The following is an 18,798-nucleotide window of genomic DNA, read 5'->3' on the forward strand; positions in this document are numbered from 1 at the left end:
TATTCCATTGTATCAGAAGCATAAAAGAAGGCCTTTTTCAATTTTTTTTATATTTTATTTAATTTTTTTTTGTATCCCAATACAGATTCTTTAAAACAATCAAGAATATAAAATGAAACATTCTATGACTCAAACCAGATTGCTAGGACATAAAAATATGAGTCTTTTGCTCTAAAATAATTTTATTTCTAAATCAAACCACTTTTAAAGACCAGAGTACTTTATAAGAAAAGATTTACCAGAACATTTATCAAACAGATTTGATTAGATAAAGTAATTCAGAGTGATTCACAGACATAGTCTGTGAAAAGTCTTGCAGGGGAAGTAGCCCTATGGCTTAGGACTTCTAAAACTAGAGTGAACAACTGTTCAACTCACAAACAGCAGAGCCAGTGCTAGGCATAAGAAGATTAAGCAATTGCTTAAGGCCCCGAGCAACCCAAGTAATTATTAATATGTGTTGGGGTGGGTAAAATTATTGCTGTTTAGGGCCCCCATGGCCTAGCACAGCAGTGACATCATGTCTCTGCCCTGTGCAGCTATATCCACCCACTTTTGGGCCTGTATCAGTGAGCTTTAGGGCCTGTTTTGTTGCAGTAAATAGCCAGCTTTACTTCTGTCTTCCCACTCTGGACAGACCTTCTGTAGGCAAGAGCGAGGAGTGTAGGTTTTCTGACAATGGTAGAACTGCATTTTCAACTACTTACAGCCTTGCTACTTATTTTAAATATGAGGGATTTGTTTCAGTTTTAAGGCAAGTAAGAAAAATGTATGATGCAATGCAATATTGTTGTTTACACATTTTCTCTGTAGTTTAACTGCACATCATTTTTCAGGACTTTGTCCATCACATTGGCAAGGCTCTTACTGAATCCTCAATAAAGGGCCAGATTCTATTTTTATTTACATTGTTAGCTCCAGTTCTAGTTGATATTTTCATAAATTACTTGAATAATAGGTTGGAGATTATGCTTATAAAATCTGCAGATGCCGCCAAACTGGGAGGGGTTGCAAATACTTTGGAGGACAGGATTAGAATTCAACACAACCTTGACAAATTGGAGAATTGGTCTGAATTTGAAAAGATGAAATTCAATAAAGATAAGTGTGAAGTACTTCACTTAGGAAGTCAAAAATCAAATACACAACAAGATGGGGAATAACTGGCTAGGTGGTAGGACTGCTGAAAAGGACCTGGGGATTATAATGGGTCACAAATTGAATCCAAGTCAACAATGTGCTGCAGTTGTGAAAAAGGGTAATATTATTCTGAGTTGTATTAACTTGAATTTTTTTTAAAAGATACAGGGGGTAACTATCCCACGCTACTTGGCACAGGTGAGGCATCAGCTGAAGTACTGTGTCTAATTCTGGGCACCACTTTAGGAAAGATTTGGACAAACTGGAGAGACTCCAGAGGAGAATAACAAAAAGGATAAAAGGTTTAGAAAAACTCACCCATGAGGAAAGGTTAAAAAACCTGGGCATATTTTGAAAAAAGAGAACTGACAAGGGACTTGGTAACAGTCTTCAAATACATTAACAGCTGTTATAAAGAGGACTGTGATTAATTGTCCTCCATGTCAACTGAAGGTATGACAAGAAGTAATGAGCTTAATTTGCAGCAAGGGAGATTTAGGTTAGATATTAGGAAAAACTTTCTAACTATAAGGTTTGTTAAACTCTGGAATATGCTTCCAAGGGAGATTGTGAGATCCCCATCATTAGAGGTTTTTACAAACAGGTTGGACAAACACCTGTCAGTGATGGCCTAGGTTTACTCAGTCCTGCCTTAGCACGGGGACTGGACTTGATGACTGCTCAAGGTGCCTCCAGCCCTGCACTTCTATGATTCTATGAGTTCTCAGATGAAAGGCAGTGTATAAATTCAAAGAATTATTATTATTATATCCTTATATTTTATTGCTCTTTGCCATGTTTATTACTTGTCATCAGCATACTGAACTTTTTCTATAACCAGAAAGGCTTTAAATCTACCTAGGATTAGAAACCTATATATAATTCCCCGGTTTGCAGTTTTAAGATTAATGATTTTCTTTTATGTAATCTTTGTTTTTTTCTGAAGTCAGAAAACATTTTGCATGTTAGTAACTGGCAATTGCTACATGATGGTAAATAATACTGCTAATAACACTAAGTACTTATAAGTGCAAAGCACTGAACAAACAATTATTAATCTTCACAAAAACTCAGCAAAGAGCATATTTTATCCTACAACTTAAAAACCAATGTAAAAAAATGAATACCACTGAAAAATTAGATGATTCATCTCTCCAGACTTATCCTATTAATTATTTTAATTAACAAAATGTATATAATAAATTTATAAGGAACTCCTATAGCATCTTCTAACAAACATTCAGGCATACTCTCTCCTCGGTGCATACACATAATCCCTGTAAGGGTTAATGGGAGTTAGATGCACAAATTGAGAGCAGACTATATCACAGCCTGTAGTATATCTGAAAATGGTTCTTTGGGTGCTGATCTTTTGGCTGTGTTTTCATTCTGTCTTTTAAAACCATTATAACTAGCACAGGTTTGGATGCATTATAGGGACCTTTAAGAAGCCTTCATTATCTCCCCTCTTTTTAATCACATAATAGGAAAAATTGAGAGTATAGTACATAGACCACACTGAGGAAAAGGAACTTACCTTGAATTTTTGAACTGGTATATCTATTTTCTATAATGCTCAGTGGTGAATCACTCTTAAGTGCTGGCCTATTCACGAGTATATGTGTTTTGTGCCAAAGGTTATCAGATTGCAAAAGCGTACTCATCTCCCAAGGGACTCATAATTCACCATCACCTTATTTTGACACTAAGGGGAAAATATGTGTATCAAGCAGGGGAAATAACAGGGGGAAAACCCTGTGTTAATGGCGTAGAAAATCTTCCAAAGGGAAAAAACACAGGCTAGAACAATAATAAAGATAACAGAAAAGTAATATTATCGCATTATGAGAAAAGACTTGCCTGTCAGTTCATGCACTTCACAGAGTTCCCAAACTGTATTTGAGGAGTTTTCCTGAAATGCAAGGAGAACGAGACAATTAAAATGCTTACATAAATTAGCAAAATCTGAACCAGGTTTACAATGGCTTAAAGAAAAGAGACAACAGGATTTATTATTACCTGAAAATACAATAAAAGCTTGAGTAAAAAAATATTCCTGCAAGGTGACTATAGATACAGAATATTCCTATACAACTGTAGAGTGTGGGTTGGACGAAGGAAGCCAAAAGCCACCTTTACATTCCCCCAGTCCCGGGAGTAGACAGGGCCAACTGTATTCCCATCATAAATTAGAGCATCTTCAACCTAATTTACACAGGGGCAGAGGCTATTACACAGCTGGGGATCCCTGTAGTACAAGATGCTGCAACAACAGGGGAAGGTTAGAGATAGCTATGCTGGCTCCATGCCAGCCAATGTTTACCCTATTCAAAAGGAATTTCCAGATGCTCTGTTAAGCAGCTTTACTTTGGGAATAGTGGGATGAAGTAAGGAAAATGATGGATTTATGCTGGTGCTGGATCTGCACTGTATTTGAATTAACATTCTGTAGATGTTTGTACACCATTGCTAATTTGCCCCAAATAATACTATTTTAAAACTAATCAGCAGAAGTGGTTGTGGAGAAAGAAGAAAGACAGGGATTCTAATGCTAATAAATATTAAATATTAACTATTATACATACTATTTTTAAACGTAAAACTAATTTTAAAAACTGGCTTCATTAAGTATAATAACTATGCTCTATAGTAAGAAATATGACCAGTATTAACGAATTTAAGGATAAATTAATAAAAATCAATGAGCCAAATTCATCATGATTTTTTTAACCTGTCCATACGACAATCTCTTCTTTGGACTCTCATTGCTAAGAATTAATACATTTTTCTCTATATAGAATCTTACATATGAAGTATTATTTGACTCCTGTAACCTGTCTTTTGAAAGAATTTGCAAATATTTCAAAATCTTACAAAACATTTTAAAATGACTTGTTAACTAATATCAAAATTTGATATATATATAAAAATATATAACATTAAAGAAATAAAATTAAAATCTAGTACATTCCTGTTTTCAGGCACACACAATTTTCACAAGACATATTGCCCTTAGCAATGAAATTCAAACACAGACAGATGTTTGTAGCAGTTCATTATTGTCGTCTTCACAGTCTCATCAGTGAAAGGCAGCCCCTTTTCTTGCACATCATGAAATCTCCTCTGACAGTTTCATTAAGAAGCATTTCATAGAATCATAGAATATCAGTTGGAAGGGACCTCAGGAGGTCATCTAGTTCAACCCCCTGCTCAAAGCAGGATCAATCCCCAATTTTTGCCCCATAACCCTAAATGGCCCCCTCAAGGATTGAGCTCACAACCCTGCGTTTAAAAGGCCAATGCTCAAACCACTGAGCTATCCCTACCCCCTTTATAGTCTCCCTTGAATGGTATCCCTTACTCTTATGAATAATACCATGAACTCATTAACAATTAGTAGCAGCCAGGACACAAGACACCTTTTCTAATTCCCCCTAAATATATTCTAGGTCAATGGTTCAGTACTCGCAAAAAGAAAAGGAGTACTTGTGGCACCTTAGCGACTAACAAATTTACTTGAGCATAAGCTTTCATGAGCTATGCTCACTTCATTGGATGCATTCAGTGGAAAATACAATGGGGAGATTTATATACACACACAGAGAATATGAAACAATGGGTTTTCTCATACACACTATAAGGAGAGTGATCACTTAAGATGAGCTATTACCTGTATCCAGTTTGCAAATTATTTCCAATTCAGCAGTCTCTCGTTGGAGTCTGTTTTTGAAGTTTTTTTGTTGAAGAATAGCCACTCTCAGGTCTGTAATCGAGTGACCAGAGAGATTGAAGTGTTTTCCGACTAGTTTTTGAATGTTATAATTCTTGATGTTTGATTTGTGTCCATTTATTCTTTTACGTAGAGACTGTCCAGTTTGACCAATGTACATGGCAGAGGGGCATTGCTGGCACATGATGGCATATATCACATTGGTAGATGTGCAGGTGAACGAGCCTCTGATAGTGTGGCTGACTCACATAACAGACAAGCTATTGAATAGTCAACACTGCTTCTTGCAGCAACCTGAGTTTTCTTTGGAGACATATAAGTCATGTACTAACCTGCTTAGTTTATGACTGTGATCCCCAAACTTTTCAGGGTTGAACCCCCCATTACATCATCCATGGATCCCCAGAGCTGGGCCTGGGGCCATGTTTCCTGGGGGGAAGGAGAGCATGGACAGGGTAAGGGAGCCGAGGCTCAGGCGGGGTCAGGACCAGGAGCAGAGCCTTGGATAGGCCACAGTCAGGGGCTGGGCGCAGGGTAAGGAGCTGGGCCATAGCTGGGGGCAGGGCCGGAGCAGAGCTGGGGGCAGTGCAGGGCTGGGTGGCATTCCCTCCCTGTCCCATGTGGGGACTGACCTGGACCCCACCATGACTCCCGAATGTTCCTCTGCCCCCCCAAAAGGGGTCGCATCCCACTGCTTGGGGACCTCTAGTTTATGATATATAACAAAATCAAAGCCTGAAGTGGCATGAATGCAGGCTTGATACTACATATTCTGAGAACAAAAAGCCAGCCAACCAGGAGACATTGGAGCATTTCCTTAGCAGATGTAAATTAGCACAACTCCATTGACATCTAATGGGCTATGCCAATTTACACCACCTGAGGATCTGGACCCCTGACTCTTGAGCTAACTAATGCAGGTCTTTGCTCTACTGCAGTGATACTGGCCTCAGGGGTTCAGGCGCCAAATTAGCGATCAACATTACCCAAAAGAACCACAATAGTGTGAATTCGTTGTTTCATTTACTCTTGTACTATATATTCATATTTAAACAGTATGATAGGGGAAATATTTTGTGTGTGTGTATATGTATATATTTTTCTCACAACAAAATGACTGACCAAATATTATTATTTTATCAACTACAATTGGTTAATAACATAGTACAACCATCCTGACCGGTTAATAACTTAGACTGGTTAATAATTAAATCGCACAGTGTTTTCATATCATGTTCTGCAAAGGAGAGACACAGAGCCACTTGTGGCTTGCAAGCCTCAGTCTGAGTATCACTGTTCTACGGATTCAATTTTACAAGGTGCTGGGCACTCTAGCCCTGATCTAGCAAAGCACTTAAGCATGTGCTTAACTTTAAGCATATGAGTCGTCCACATTAATAACATGCTTAAAATGTGTGCATATGTGATTTGCTAACTCAGGATCACAGAGATCAGCATTTTGAAGAATCAAGTCTTGTACTGAGTGTGGCAAGGTTTGCCTATGGCTTTGGCTTAACCAGCAGGAAAAAGGGCAGCTCTTCAAAAGGGCAGCCCAGTGGACAAGTGGCAACCCCTTATCTTTTGGAATATTTGTCTTAACCTTACTAACCATATTATTAAACTGGGATTTCTTTATGTGTAATTTCAGCACTAGCTTGGAGTTTGAATCAAAGCTGATTGTTTGCATGTAACTTCACCTCAGCCCAGCACTCACATTGAAACAGCTTGTGTGCAACATCACCTCTAGCTTAACAAAACTTGCATCAAAGTGACTTGGATGCATGTAATCTCATCTAACCCAGTCTACCAAACACATCCGATGAAGTGAGCTGTAGCTCACGAAAGCTTATGCTCTAATAAATTTGTTAGTCTCTAAGGTGCCACGAGTACTCCTTTTCTTTTTGCGAATACAGACTAACACGGCTGCTACTCTGAAACCTAACCCAGTCTGACATTCATATTGATTTATTTCTGTAACTCCACTTCTAGGTTGGCACCCATGTCAAAGCAGGTTTTTAGTGCACAACTTCATCCCTAGCTTGGTACTTATACTGAAATAATTTGTATCTTATTTCATTTCTATCCTCTTGAAGAACCAGCTAGCTAGTTTGTAACTTCACTCAGCTTGGTACTCACATTGAAATGACTTGTGTGGAACTTCACCCCAGCTTGCCGCTCACATGGGAGTGTCCTGTGTATCTTTACCCAGCTTGGTACTTGCACTGATACAGCTTGTTTGTGTAACTTCATCCAGCTTGGCCCTCGAGCCAAAGCAGTTACTTTGTGTGTGAAACTTGACTACTGACCTGGCACTTGCACTTAAGAGACTTTGGTATCACCCTGCACAAAACAGTGACAGTCCTAATAGCCTTGTTAAAATTGCTTCTTTATGAACGCAGTGACATTACTGCCCCATCACTAGCAGAGATGTTAGTAAGTGGAGGGGGCAGCAGGTGAGGAAGGAGAGGGTTTTGCAGGCGATGTCCCTGCTTGTGTCCCTAGCCAGAGCAAGGTGGGAAATGCCTCTCCCCGTCCCTATCTCATCTCAGCATGAATATGACAAGGATGGGAGCTCTTGGGGCCCAGGAGTGCCATGTCCTCACACCAGCAGTGAACACACGTTGGGAGCCTTCTTAGTGACCAGGGCGACACCTTGACCGCACCCACCGCCCACTTCCAACCCTGCGGTCCACCATGGCTGCGTATGCTCTCAGTGTGCCCATGTGGCCTATTGAAACTACACTTCCCAGCATGCAGTGCTCCTCGCAGCCTCAGCCCCTGAAACGATAGTTCCCAGAATGCATTGCTCCATTCCCGGGGCTGCGGCCTGGCCGCGTTACCTGTGGGAAGTGTTAGCCCTACGGCGCCGCAATGCATGATGGGAATTGTGATCTCCTCGGTCGTAGTTCCCGACTTTGACACCATGGGAGCAATGGTGGGTTTATTTTATGCCATTTAGGTGCCGCTGGAGTTCAGCTCTCCTGGGCGGGGTCGGCAGCTTTTTGCCAACAGTTCCAGTGTATGCGCGTTCGGTGCCGAGAAGTGCATGTGTCCGGCTGAGCTTTGCAGCGCGTGCGCGTTCCATCGGGAGAAGCCGGTGTGTCCTTCCGCGCTTGCCGTAGGTTCCCGGCTCGCCCGACGTTGCCACCGCTTTTGTGAAGAGGCGAAAGCGGAGCTGGGCGCGGAGCCTCCCAGCGGCGGTTTAAGCGGAGAGAGGCCCCGCTGTCAGGTGAGCGCCGTGTCCGACGAGTCCTGGGGGAGGGGAGCGCCCCGTAGCCCCTGAACCAGCCACCGCTAGCGGCAGAGGGGTGTCGGCCCCTCCCTTCCCCCCACACCCGGTGCCGCCCAAGGGAGGAGAAGCCACCCCCCGGGTACCGCGGGCAGTGGGGAGAGGGGGAGGAAGGTTCCGCCTATGGACTGTGGTGGGCGAGGCGGCCCACACGCTGGGCAGTAGGAAGCGATAGGCCGGGGCACTGGGAGGGTGGTGGGGAGAGTCAGCCCCTGTCTCAGGCGGAGCTGCCAGGCCTCTCGGGAGGGGCTTGCTGCCTTGTGTTGTGGGGAGGGGGCCTTGGGCTGAAGCGCCGCGGTTGCTGTAATGGGTAAGCCCAGGCATCCCGGCGGCGTCTCCTTCCAGCCCGAAGGGCTCCAGGGTGCGCCGATGCTGTCACTTTGGGTGACAGCACGAGTCTGTGCAGCAGCAGCAGCAACACAGCCACCGTCGAGGTGTCTCACCCGTTGTTCGCCTATCCCCGCTGGCACAGCCTCTTTCAGGCGTCTCTGGTTTACGCTGAGGCTGTTTGCAGCTCGTGATAATGTACTGGGTCAGGAAGACGCACCTAATCAAATCAATTTTTCATCTTTTTCTAGTTGCAGTAGTGCTTTGAAGCTGGCTTTCTGTGCTGGAGCCATCACATGTTACATAATTTATTCTTTGTAAATTTAGTATTAAACTTCGAATTCCTTTATTAAAAACTAAACAAAAACATGCAGTGATAGTATTAATCTCTGAAGTTGTTTTGACGATCTTAAAAACAAATCAATTGGCAATTTTATGTTTAAAATAAATATAAAAATATCAGAATTTACATTGGACTAAATATATGAAATTTCTGGTATGTTTCTTTTCTCACGCACACATGTATATATGTGAAAAAAGAAACAGCTGTCAATTAATGGTTTACGGCTTTTAGCTTCATCATCTCTGGAAAGCACTACATCTGCAAACATTTGCACAAGTGCATAACTTCAAGCACTTGAATAGGTCTATTACTTGGGCTTAAAGTTAAGCACGTGCATCACTGTTAGCAGGATCAGGGTTTAAAGGCATTCACAGCTCCTCCTATTGTTCACTGTAGAACTTCCTCAGACATAATTTGGATTTCCTTTTCATCAACAAATTTGATCTCTTAGTCTTCCAGCCCATACACATACAGCTCTTCTGATCTGTATTTTAATTTTTTGGTACCTTTGTTTAATGGGAATGAACTCTCCACTTCTACCAACCCGTTTAAGTTGAGAAACCTTGCTGTGTTCACAGTATAACATATAATTGACCATGTATTTCTGAATCCACCTGTGTCTGCATTTTTCTTTTGAAAAATACACTGGAATCCCTGACAGTAAACACTAGACAAAAAAAAATTATACAGAAAAACATTGAGTAATCTACATTTTGTATAGTTTAAATTGTGTTCTTTAATAAATTATACTTACCTTGCTTTTTAGTTCATAATAAAGTTGGCGTTCCTCGTATGATTCAGAATATAGATTTAATACAGCTACGTACTACAGAATATGCTGTTAAACTGCAACATTTAAAATGAATTTAAATACAAAGGCAGTATATTATTTGTTGATATTTTCCTTCCTACTGTCCTATGCCTGGATCCTGAGTGTAGTTGACACTCTTCATATGCAGAGACACATTGTCTGATTAGAGGCTCTAATCTTTTGGTAGCCAGCAGGATATGGTGAGTGAGGGAAATCTGGATATGATGTAACAAATGTTTAGGTGGCTACTTAAGGCTTTATTTCACAGCTTTGTTTTTAGTAGGTCAGATAAGTATATTTTTATCAAACTGACTAATTTTTTGAAAAATCATGGAAGTCCACTATGTTAAAAATACATCACTGTCAGTATTATATGACTTGTTTAATAATCACTTCATTTTGATCAGGATTCCAGCCATGTCTGACAAAAGTGAATTGAAGGCAGAGTTAGAGCGCAAAAAACAACGCTTGGCGCAAATCAGGGAGGAGAAGAAAAGAAAGGAGGAAGAAAGAAAGAAAAAGGAAGTAAGAACCTAAATTTTATCAACAAGAAAATTATCAAATATTTGCTTATGTCCTGTAACTTGTCTTACACTTAGTAAGTTATTAATTTGCTTCATGTTACTTAAAAGTATGCTGTCAAGTAGTGTAGGGCTAAAACTTAAATGTGCGGTTTTGTTTTGTTTTTAAGGGGAACTAACACCACTTTTGAATAGAAATATTTCAATGACTGTTTTTCTTCCCCATGCATTGTTAGAAATCCAAACATAATAGCATTATACTAGTGCATGAGAAACAGAAAATTGAAGTAATTAGTTAGATCACTAATCAGTGATCAGGGCTGCACCTGTAGAAAGTAAACTGCATAAACTGTGAAAAGTTTTTTTTTTTTTTTTTAATTTAAAGTACTTTTTTAAATGTAGTTCTCAATATGTCCCTCAGTAATGACTATCAGTGGCCAAGAAGAATATTGTGCCATAGTCAACTTTAATCTTCAACCTGCATTTTCAAGTCAAAACAATAATCAGGTCAAAGCCACCTACTCTTCATGTTAGAATATAGAATTAATAATCAGTAAAAAGAAATCCAAGCAATTTCTTAAGTGCAGTTGGCAGTTATACTCTAGAGTCTTCTGCTGCAAACTTCTGCTGCACATTGGCACACATTCAATAAAGTACTTACGCATGTGCTTGAAATTAAGCATATGTTAAAACGCTTTGCTTAACTGAGGCCTTTGTTCATGTCTTTTCTGCACTTAAGTTATGAGCTGTTAAGAATCTTAAAACAGCACGTTTCTGAACATGCCATAAGCATGATTCATATGTAAAGAAAAGACAGAGAAATATTTTGCAATATAATCCATGTCCCAATGATCACAAAAAAGTGTATTGACAGTTCGCACTTTCCAGGAATCATGTATAATACAGATAGCACAGCATCAGGGGCTTGTTATAATATTTGGAAACTCCTTGATTTAGGAGAAATCATACAATGGTTTGGAAATATTACGCGTGTCCAAGAGAGGAGTAGGCATTTATCTTTAACCATAAACATAGTGAGAAAATTGACTTATCTAGGTTTTTCCACCTATACAAAGGATTCCGGTTGAATGACTGGTTTATCTTTACAAAAAAGAATGATAGTGACAGAGTGCCGGTGATCATATTCTAATTATGTGATTGAGATAAATTTATGGTATGGTATGAGCAACTTGAATTTGAATCATATTTCTTCAAGTTAATAAGTAATAGACATAGACTTATTTGTTTAAACTTAATGAAGTGTTATGGATCTCTCACTCTCTCTGTAGAACATCAGTTATTGTAGACTTTTTTCAGTGACCAGTTGGAGGATAGTTCATTTGATTTTTAGTCTGAAGTGATATTGTTGGGAGCTGAGTGTGCTTTAATCCTAAAATTCCCTTGGCCCAAACAATCTTTTGGTTATTATTTTGAATAATATGCTGAAGTGTTTGATTACTTGATTTTTCCTTCTGTTTTGTGGAGTGTTGCAAGAAACAACTTAACTTAATCTGTACTTTGCATCCATCAGTTGTGTTTTTGCGTAAAGAAAGAGTGTCATATAGTTAGTTCACCCTTCCCTTTCTTTCATTTTGTGAAACCTATGTGATTGCATAGAAAACCTAAGCAGCCCATGTACACGCCTACAGAGAAGTGGTTCTGAATATGTTCATGCCTGCTAGCACATGATCTATATATTTTCCTAATTAGTAAGCATGTAAATATTTGCCATATTGGGCAGAGTATCCTGTCATACCATTGGCCAAGCTTCTGTCTGTCTCCTTGCTGTCCCAAACCCATAGTATTTTTCTTTATAACAGTTACTGCCATTCTAAAGGTTTTCCAGACCATTATCTTAAGGAACATAGAAAGAGCTCTTTGACTTTCCCTGCAAAAAGGAGCTCGAGGATTCCTAGATCAGACTTTTCCAAGTTCTACTCATGATGTTAATGAATACTGAAAAAAACTAAATGTTTTCTCACACATGAAACCACAAAATGTTTTACACCAACTATATACTGTCTCATAAAGGTTGTCTGTTCCTGAAATTTTTTTAGACTGATCAGAAGAAGGAACTTCTTCCTGTTCAAGAAGAGTCTGACCTTGAAAAGAAAAGAAGAGAAGCTGAAGCATTGCTTCAAAGCATGGGATTAACACCAGATTCTCCTATAGGTAAGAATAATACCAGTTAAATGTTTCATCCCTCGTATCCTACATTAAGAATGTAGCATTTGTATTAGAAGCATGAAAATTAAATGACTGACTAGTGGTTCTAGCCTGCATGTGTCTCTTGTCTTTGGCACAATTTGTCCTGCATAGTTCACCATTTGTCATAAGTTTCAGAGTAGCAGCCGTGTTAGTCTGTATTCGCAAAAAGAAAAGGAGTACTTGTGGCACCTTAGAGACTAACAAATTTATTAGAGCATAAGCTTTCGTGAGCTACAGCTCACTTCATCGGATGCATTTGGTGGAAAAAACAGAGGAGAGATTTATATACACACACACAGAGAACATGAAACAATGGGTTTATCATACACACTGTAAGGAGAGTGATCACTTAAGATAAGCCATCACCAGCAGCGGGGGGGGAAAGGAGGAAAACCTTTCATGGTGACAAGCAAGGTAGGCTAATTCCAGCAGTTAACAAAAATATCAGAGGAATAGTGGAGGGTGGGGTGGGGGGGAGAAATACCATGGGGAAATAGTTTTACTTTGTGTAATGACTCATCCATTCCCAGTCTCTATTCAAGCCTAAGTTAATTGTATCCAGTTTGCAAATTAATTCCAATTCAGCAGTCTCTCCTTGGAGTCTGTTTTTGAAGCTTTTTTGTTGAAGGATAGCCACTCTTAGGTCTGTGATCGAGTGACCAGAGAGATTAAAGTGTTCTCCAACTGGTTTTTGAATGTTATAATTCTTGACGTCTGATTTGTGTCCATTCATTCTTTTACGTAGAGTCTGTCCAGTTTGGCCAATGTACATGGCAGAGGGGCATTGCTGGCACATGATGGCATATATCACATTGGTAGATGCGCAGGTGAACGAGCCTCTGATAGTGTGGCTGATGTGATTAGGCCCTATGATGGTATCCCCTGAATAGATATGTGGACAGAGTTGGCAACAGGCTTTGTTGCAAGGATAGGTTCCTGGGTTAGTGGTTCTGTTGTGTGGTGTGTGGTTGCTGGTGAGTATTTGCTTCAGATTGGGGGGCTGTCTGTAAGCAAGGACTGGTCTGTCTCCCAAGATCTGTGAGAGCGATGGGTCGTCCTTCAGGATAGGTTGTAGATCCTTGATGATGCGTTGGAGAGGTTTTAGTGGGGGGCTGAAGGTGATGGCTAGTGGCGTTCTGTTGTTTTCTTTGTTGGGCCTGTCCTGTAGTAGGTGACTTCTGGGTACTCTTCTGGGTCTGTCAATCTGTTTCTTCACTTCAGCAGGTGGGTATAAGCCCGTTGCCAACTCTGTCCACATATCTATTCAGGGGATACCATCATAGGGCCTAATCACATCAGCCAAACTATCAGAGGCTCGTTCACCTGCGCATCTACCAATGTGATATATGCCATCATGTGCCAGCAATGCCCCTCTGCCATGTACATTGGCCAAACTGGACAGTCTCTACGTAAAAGAATGAATGGACACAAATCAGACGTCAAGAATTATAACATTCAAAAACCAGTTGGAGAACACTTCAATCTCTCTGGTCACTCGATCACAGACCTAAGAGTGGCTATACTTCAACAAAAAAGCTTCAAAAACAGACTCCAACGAGAGACTGCTGAATTGGAATTAATTTGCAAACTGGATACAATTAACTTAGGCTTGAATAGAGACTGGGAATGGATGAGTCATTACACAAAGTAAAACTATTTCCCCATGGTATTTCTCCCCCCCCACCCCACCCCCCACTGTTCCTCTGATATTCTTGTTAACTGCTGGAATTAGCCTACCTTGCTTGTCACCATGAAAGGTTTCCTCCTTTCCCCCCCCTGCTGCGGGTGATGGCTTATCTTAAGTGATCACTCTCCTTACATCCGATGAAGTGAGCTGTAGCTCACGAAAGCTTATGCTCTAATAAATTTGTTAGTCTCTAAGGTGCCACAAGTACTCCTTTTCTTTTTGCGAATACAGACTAACACGGCTGCTACTCTGAAACCTCTCCTTACAGTGTGTATGATAAACCCATTGTTTCATGTTCTCTGTGTGTGTGTATATAAATCTCTCCTCTGTTTTTTCCACCAAATGCATCCGATGAAGTGAGCTGTAGCTCATGAAAGCTTATGCTCTAATAAATTTGTTAGTCTCTAAGGTGCCACAAGTACTCCTTTTCCATTTGTCATAAGTGTCAATTTAAATGATGTGCCTCAGTGCACGCAATTAAATGCTCAATCTCTCTTCTTTTACAAAATATTGGGAGTAAAATGTTGAACTCTGTAAATCTGCTCAATATTTAAGACCATCTCTGAGAACTGGGATCTAAATTTAAAGTATCTTTGGTACATATTAAATTAAAATTGAGGAATATATGTCAAAAGTAAGTTTCCTGCGGAGCATAAACAAAAATGAATTATTGGGAATCTGTTTTGGTCTGCATTAAACAACATACATTTTTGTTTTCCTCCTGTTTTCCCTGAACGGCACATTGGTATTTTGTCCTCTGTCAACAGGCAGGGTTTTGGCTAGCGATTTTCTACTTCTCCACAATCATTGACCTTAATTACTATACATTATCAGTAATGTATCAGTCTGTGCATTTGTTCTGTTTCTACTACTTCCCCCTCCCACCAACACAGTCTTATGGGTGTTGGATTGAGGTTCACTTAATCAGCCGATGGGTCTAACAAATATTTATTAAGGAAAAACAGTAGTGATCAGTTACAAATGGGAAGTTCATTAGGACCATCTCATCAGTCTTCTCCAGCACCAAACACTACAGCAGCCTCCCTTCAAACTTATTTGTAACTTCTGGTTATATTTTCTTATACATATGTACACAAACTTATTTATAACTTCTGGTTATATTTTCTTATACATATGTACTAGTTTCTCATTTCCATGTTAACTCTCTTCCCTGTCCGTACAAGTTTAGTTTTAAAGCAGACCGGTCTTTTCTAGCTTTTTAGTTATCTTGATTACTCTGCAATTTCTTACACATATGCAACACTAAACATGATTATTCTGCAATTTCTTACATGTACACAGTTCTCTTTATGCTGTTAAATGTTATCAGAACAGAGTGTTAAAATCCACAGCAGTCTTCTGTCAGGCCTAAAGGTGCTTTCACTTCCAATAGTGGGGGTAACAGCAAGGATAAATGTAAGTTTTAACTGTCTAGGAAAATATACTTGTTCTTTCTTTCCCCGTTTTAGTCTCAGATCCTACCCCATTCTTGGATAGGCTTGTATATCAGATATGTCTGATTGCTCAGACTTTCCTTAGTCATATCTTTCTGGAAAAAAAATCAGACTGGAGAAGTATTTTTAAACTCCATCCTATATCTCAGACACTTCTCTCATTACTAGTTTTTGAGCACCCAGGATTTCAAGTTATCCTTTTGATTTGGGCTTTCACTCTGAATCTTGTCTTGCAAGTATGAAGCAGTGTGGTAGTTGCTTTTCCATTATGGACATGATCCTTCGCTGACTATCCTGTTGTATCTGGTCTTGAAACAATCCCTATGTATTTTGAAAGCAACCATGGGGATGCCATTAAAAACATTCTTATTCAATAAGATTCAGCAATGACCTACAATGGCTTGTGAGGGTAGAATCCTGCCCTTAAATCATTACTCTGGCAATAATCCTGCCCTTAAATCATTACTCTGGCAATTGTACTCCACAGATGTTTGAGTATTTTTCTCTGTGCCTGCCATTCAGTGTTTTGGCGTCTTGAGCAGTACAATATGTTACAAACTATCCATTCCTCTGTATATTTTTGGTAGACTAAAATTTAGGACATTTCTGTACAGGTTTGATAGTTCTGCTGAACAAATATGAAAGACTCTTTCAGAAGTCCACAAGCATATGCTTACTAGTTGTCTGTGAAAGTCTGAAAGCCATGAACTGGTAATCTCTCTGAAACAAATGGGTTTATAAGGTATAACTGTTAATGGAAAATTGTCTGAAACACGATGCCCTAACAAAATTGGTACTCTTCAGGCAGGAAACCATTTGTCCAAAGCCTGGACCTTGCTTGCATATGACAGTGGAGAACACTCTCTTTCAGTGGCTATATTTAAGTTCAAGCAGTAGCTTTGATCAAGCTCTAACTCAGGTTACATTAAGTTTCTTCAAAGAAAAGAGTGGTATTGGAAAAATGTATAAAGTAGACACGTATTGATAGTTTTTCCTTTCTGTAGACTTCCAGTAAGGCGGTTTTCCTATATTAGATATTTCCTTAATGATAGAATATGGGATTTCACTTTTAAGAACTCATCCTCTGATCCAGGTTTTCTTAAATACCACCATATCCCTGACGTAAGAAGACACACTTATAGTAGGAAGAGAGCCTGCGATATAAGCCCTTGTGTTACAGGCCTGGTATGAGGCCTGAGCTAAAGTAGCGGGCAAGCTTTTGCCAATATAACGCAAAGTTAGCAAAAGTTTAGGCTGTGAGCAAACATCAGGCTTTGCCTGCTTGCAAGTTCACAGAATCTGGCAAGAATAGGGCTGATATTGCAGAAACACACATTTCTAAGAAGTGCTAGGCACAGAGTCCTTATGCAAACACATTTTAGAAGAGTGGTACCAAAACATCCCGATATGAAGGATGGTACAAAAATATTTTCGAAGAATAACAGGAACATGCTGACCCCTCTCCCCCCCCCCCCCCCAAAGATAAGGTCAGGATAACAGAGTGATAAATGGAGATGAACCAACATGCACAAGGAGATGGGTGATAACTAGCCACATCAGGGGGCAGTAACTATCTATCTCACAGGGGCAATACGTAATTTGTTTGTATCAGAGTATAAAGAGGTATCTCTAAGGCCTGGTCTACACTGCGGGGCATCGATCTAAGTTACATCACGTAGCTGAAGTCGATGTACTTAGATCTACTTACTGCAGTGTCTTTTCCAGTAGGTTGACTGCTGACGCTCCCCCATTGACTCCGCCTACACTTCTCACGCCGGTGGAGTACTGGAGTTGATGGGAGAGTGCTCGGCGGTCGATTTATCGCGTCTTGACTAGACATGATAAATCGACCCTCGCTGGATCGATCGCTCCGGAGGTAAGTGTAGACATGCCCTGAGAGAGTGTCTTGGTCCAGCTGAGGAAGGAATGGAAAGTTCTGCCATTCACAGAGCTATGTCATGGGCATACATGTCTTAGTATCCTCGAAGAATCTGCCAGGTGCTATTGCTGTGCTTTTTCTGCAATAAACCTGGCCTGGTGCCTTTGTACCTTAATGGATCTTGTGGTTATTGGACGGTTCGCTTGAGGTCTGTTATGCCATCTGTCTGCGTAGAGCTAGGGCAGCACACAGGGAGAACACACACACGCAGCTGAACATCTAACAACAATACTTGCTTAGTGAAACACAAAACTGCTTCAAGAAATCATTAAAGTTTTATCTTCTAACAACCAAAATTAAGCATCCTTATTTGGAGTGTCTTGTAAGATAATTACATATGCATTAAATAGGCCTTGTCCCCACCAAGGGGGAGATTGCCTTCTTGGAAGTGTCGTGCTCCACAAGGGGGCATTGCAGTATCACAGACTAAACTTGAAAATGATTTAGAAATAATACACTTTGTGCCAGTCATAAGGATCCTGTGCACAAATCTTTTTCTCAACAGTCCTCTGATCTGCTCTTCCCACTAGCTCACTTCTTAATTAGAAAGAGTGTGCAAGTTTTAGTCTAGTAATAGAGCCTAAAGAGATTAGGCCTCCAAACCTCTTCACTGCATCTTAATATTTGTAATATTGATTATGAATAAAGTACTGTAGAAGGAGATGTAGTAAATCATGGTTTTACCTGAAAATCTGTTTGCTAGATATATATGCCTACTACAAGTAAATGATAGGCTGCTACAAGTTGCCTTTTGGTAAATCAGTTTAAAAGGACTAGTTCTTGCCTAGCTTTAGTGTGTTTTCGACTTGTATTACAGTATTTTAGATCTGCTTTTACCGGATGTGTATTGGAGAGTTCTAAATGTAATTTCCTCTACAAGAAAAGCATTTTGCGGGAGGAGCAACTTTAGGGTTTTTTTAAATAGGCAGAACATCAGAAATAAGAATTATTTTCCAAAACCCTGGATTAGATCTGCCATTTACTTTGGTAATGAGAATCTGTTTCTTTAGCATATACACATTGTACTACAGATAAATCACTCAGCTGTGCTATATATAGCAGTTGTTTTTTAAAAAAATGGAAACTTCATACAAATGCAAATAAACTGGGAGGCGTAGAGTAGGTACTCAGGTTGATACTAGTCTTTCCTTTCCACCTATATAGTGCTGTCTCTCTTTTAAAAATAATAATAATAATAATAATTCTGGTACAAATAGGATTTAATAAAAATAGAATTTTCATTAAATACTTGTGTGGTCTTCTGTTGAACAAGAGATTCCTAAAAAGAAAAAAGCATTTTAACTTCAGTGTATATTAGAGGGTCAAAATCTCTCCTGACTCACTCCACG

General features: G+C 39.8%; 1 protein-coding gene and 1 long non-coding RNA gene across 7 annotated transcripts in view; one reads left to right on the plus strand and one right to left on the minus strand.

Moving 5' to 3' along the window:
- Positions 1 to 2,999: 2,999 nt before the first annotated feature.
- LOC122458116 lies at positions 3,000 to 7,642 on the minus strand. The gene is made up of 3 exons (XR_006277991.1): positions 7,007 to 7,642; positions 5,203 to 5,299; positions 3,000 to 3,052 (listed from the first exon to the last, which is right to left on the minus strand). It is a non-coding gene; the product is annotated as an uncharacterized LOC122458116 (long non-coding RNA).
- A 21-nt stretch (positions 7,643 to 7,663) lies between these two features.
- DYNC1I2 (dynein cytoplasmic 1 intermediate chain 2) overlaps positions 7,664 to 18,798 on the plus strand; it is a 50,611-nt gene continuing 39,476 nt past the window's right edge. For 4 of the 6 annotated variants that reach the window (XM_038421718.2, XM_038421720.2, XM_038421719.2 and 1 more), the window contains exons 1-3: positions 7,812 to 8,099; positions 10,048 to 10,165; positions 12,219 to 12,333. In XM_038421718.2, coding sequence (XP_038277646.1) covers positions 10,058 to 10,165; positions 12,219 to 12,333 — 223 coding nt within the window. In that variant the 5' untranslated portion in view covers positions 7,812 to 8,099; positions 10,048 to 10,057. The other 2 variants (XM_043505281.1, XM_043505282.1) reach the window with 2 other exon arrangements.

This window comes from Dermochelys coriacea, chromosome 11 (genome assembly GCF_009764565.3).
Source record: "Dermochelys coriacea isolate rDerCor1 chromosome 11, rDerCor1.pri.v4, whole genome shotgun sequence".
In the NCBI taxonomy this organism is placed as follows: Eukaryota; Metazoa; Chordata; order Testudines; family Dermochelyidae; genus Dermochelys; species Dermochelys coriacea.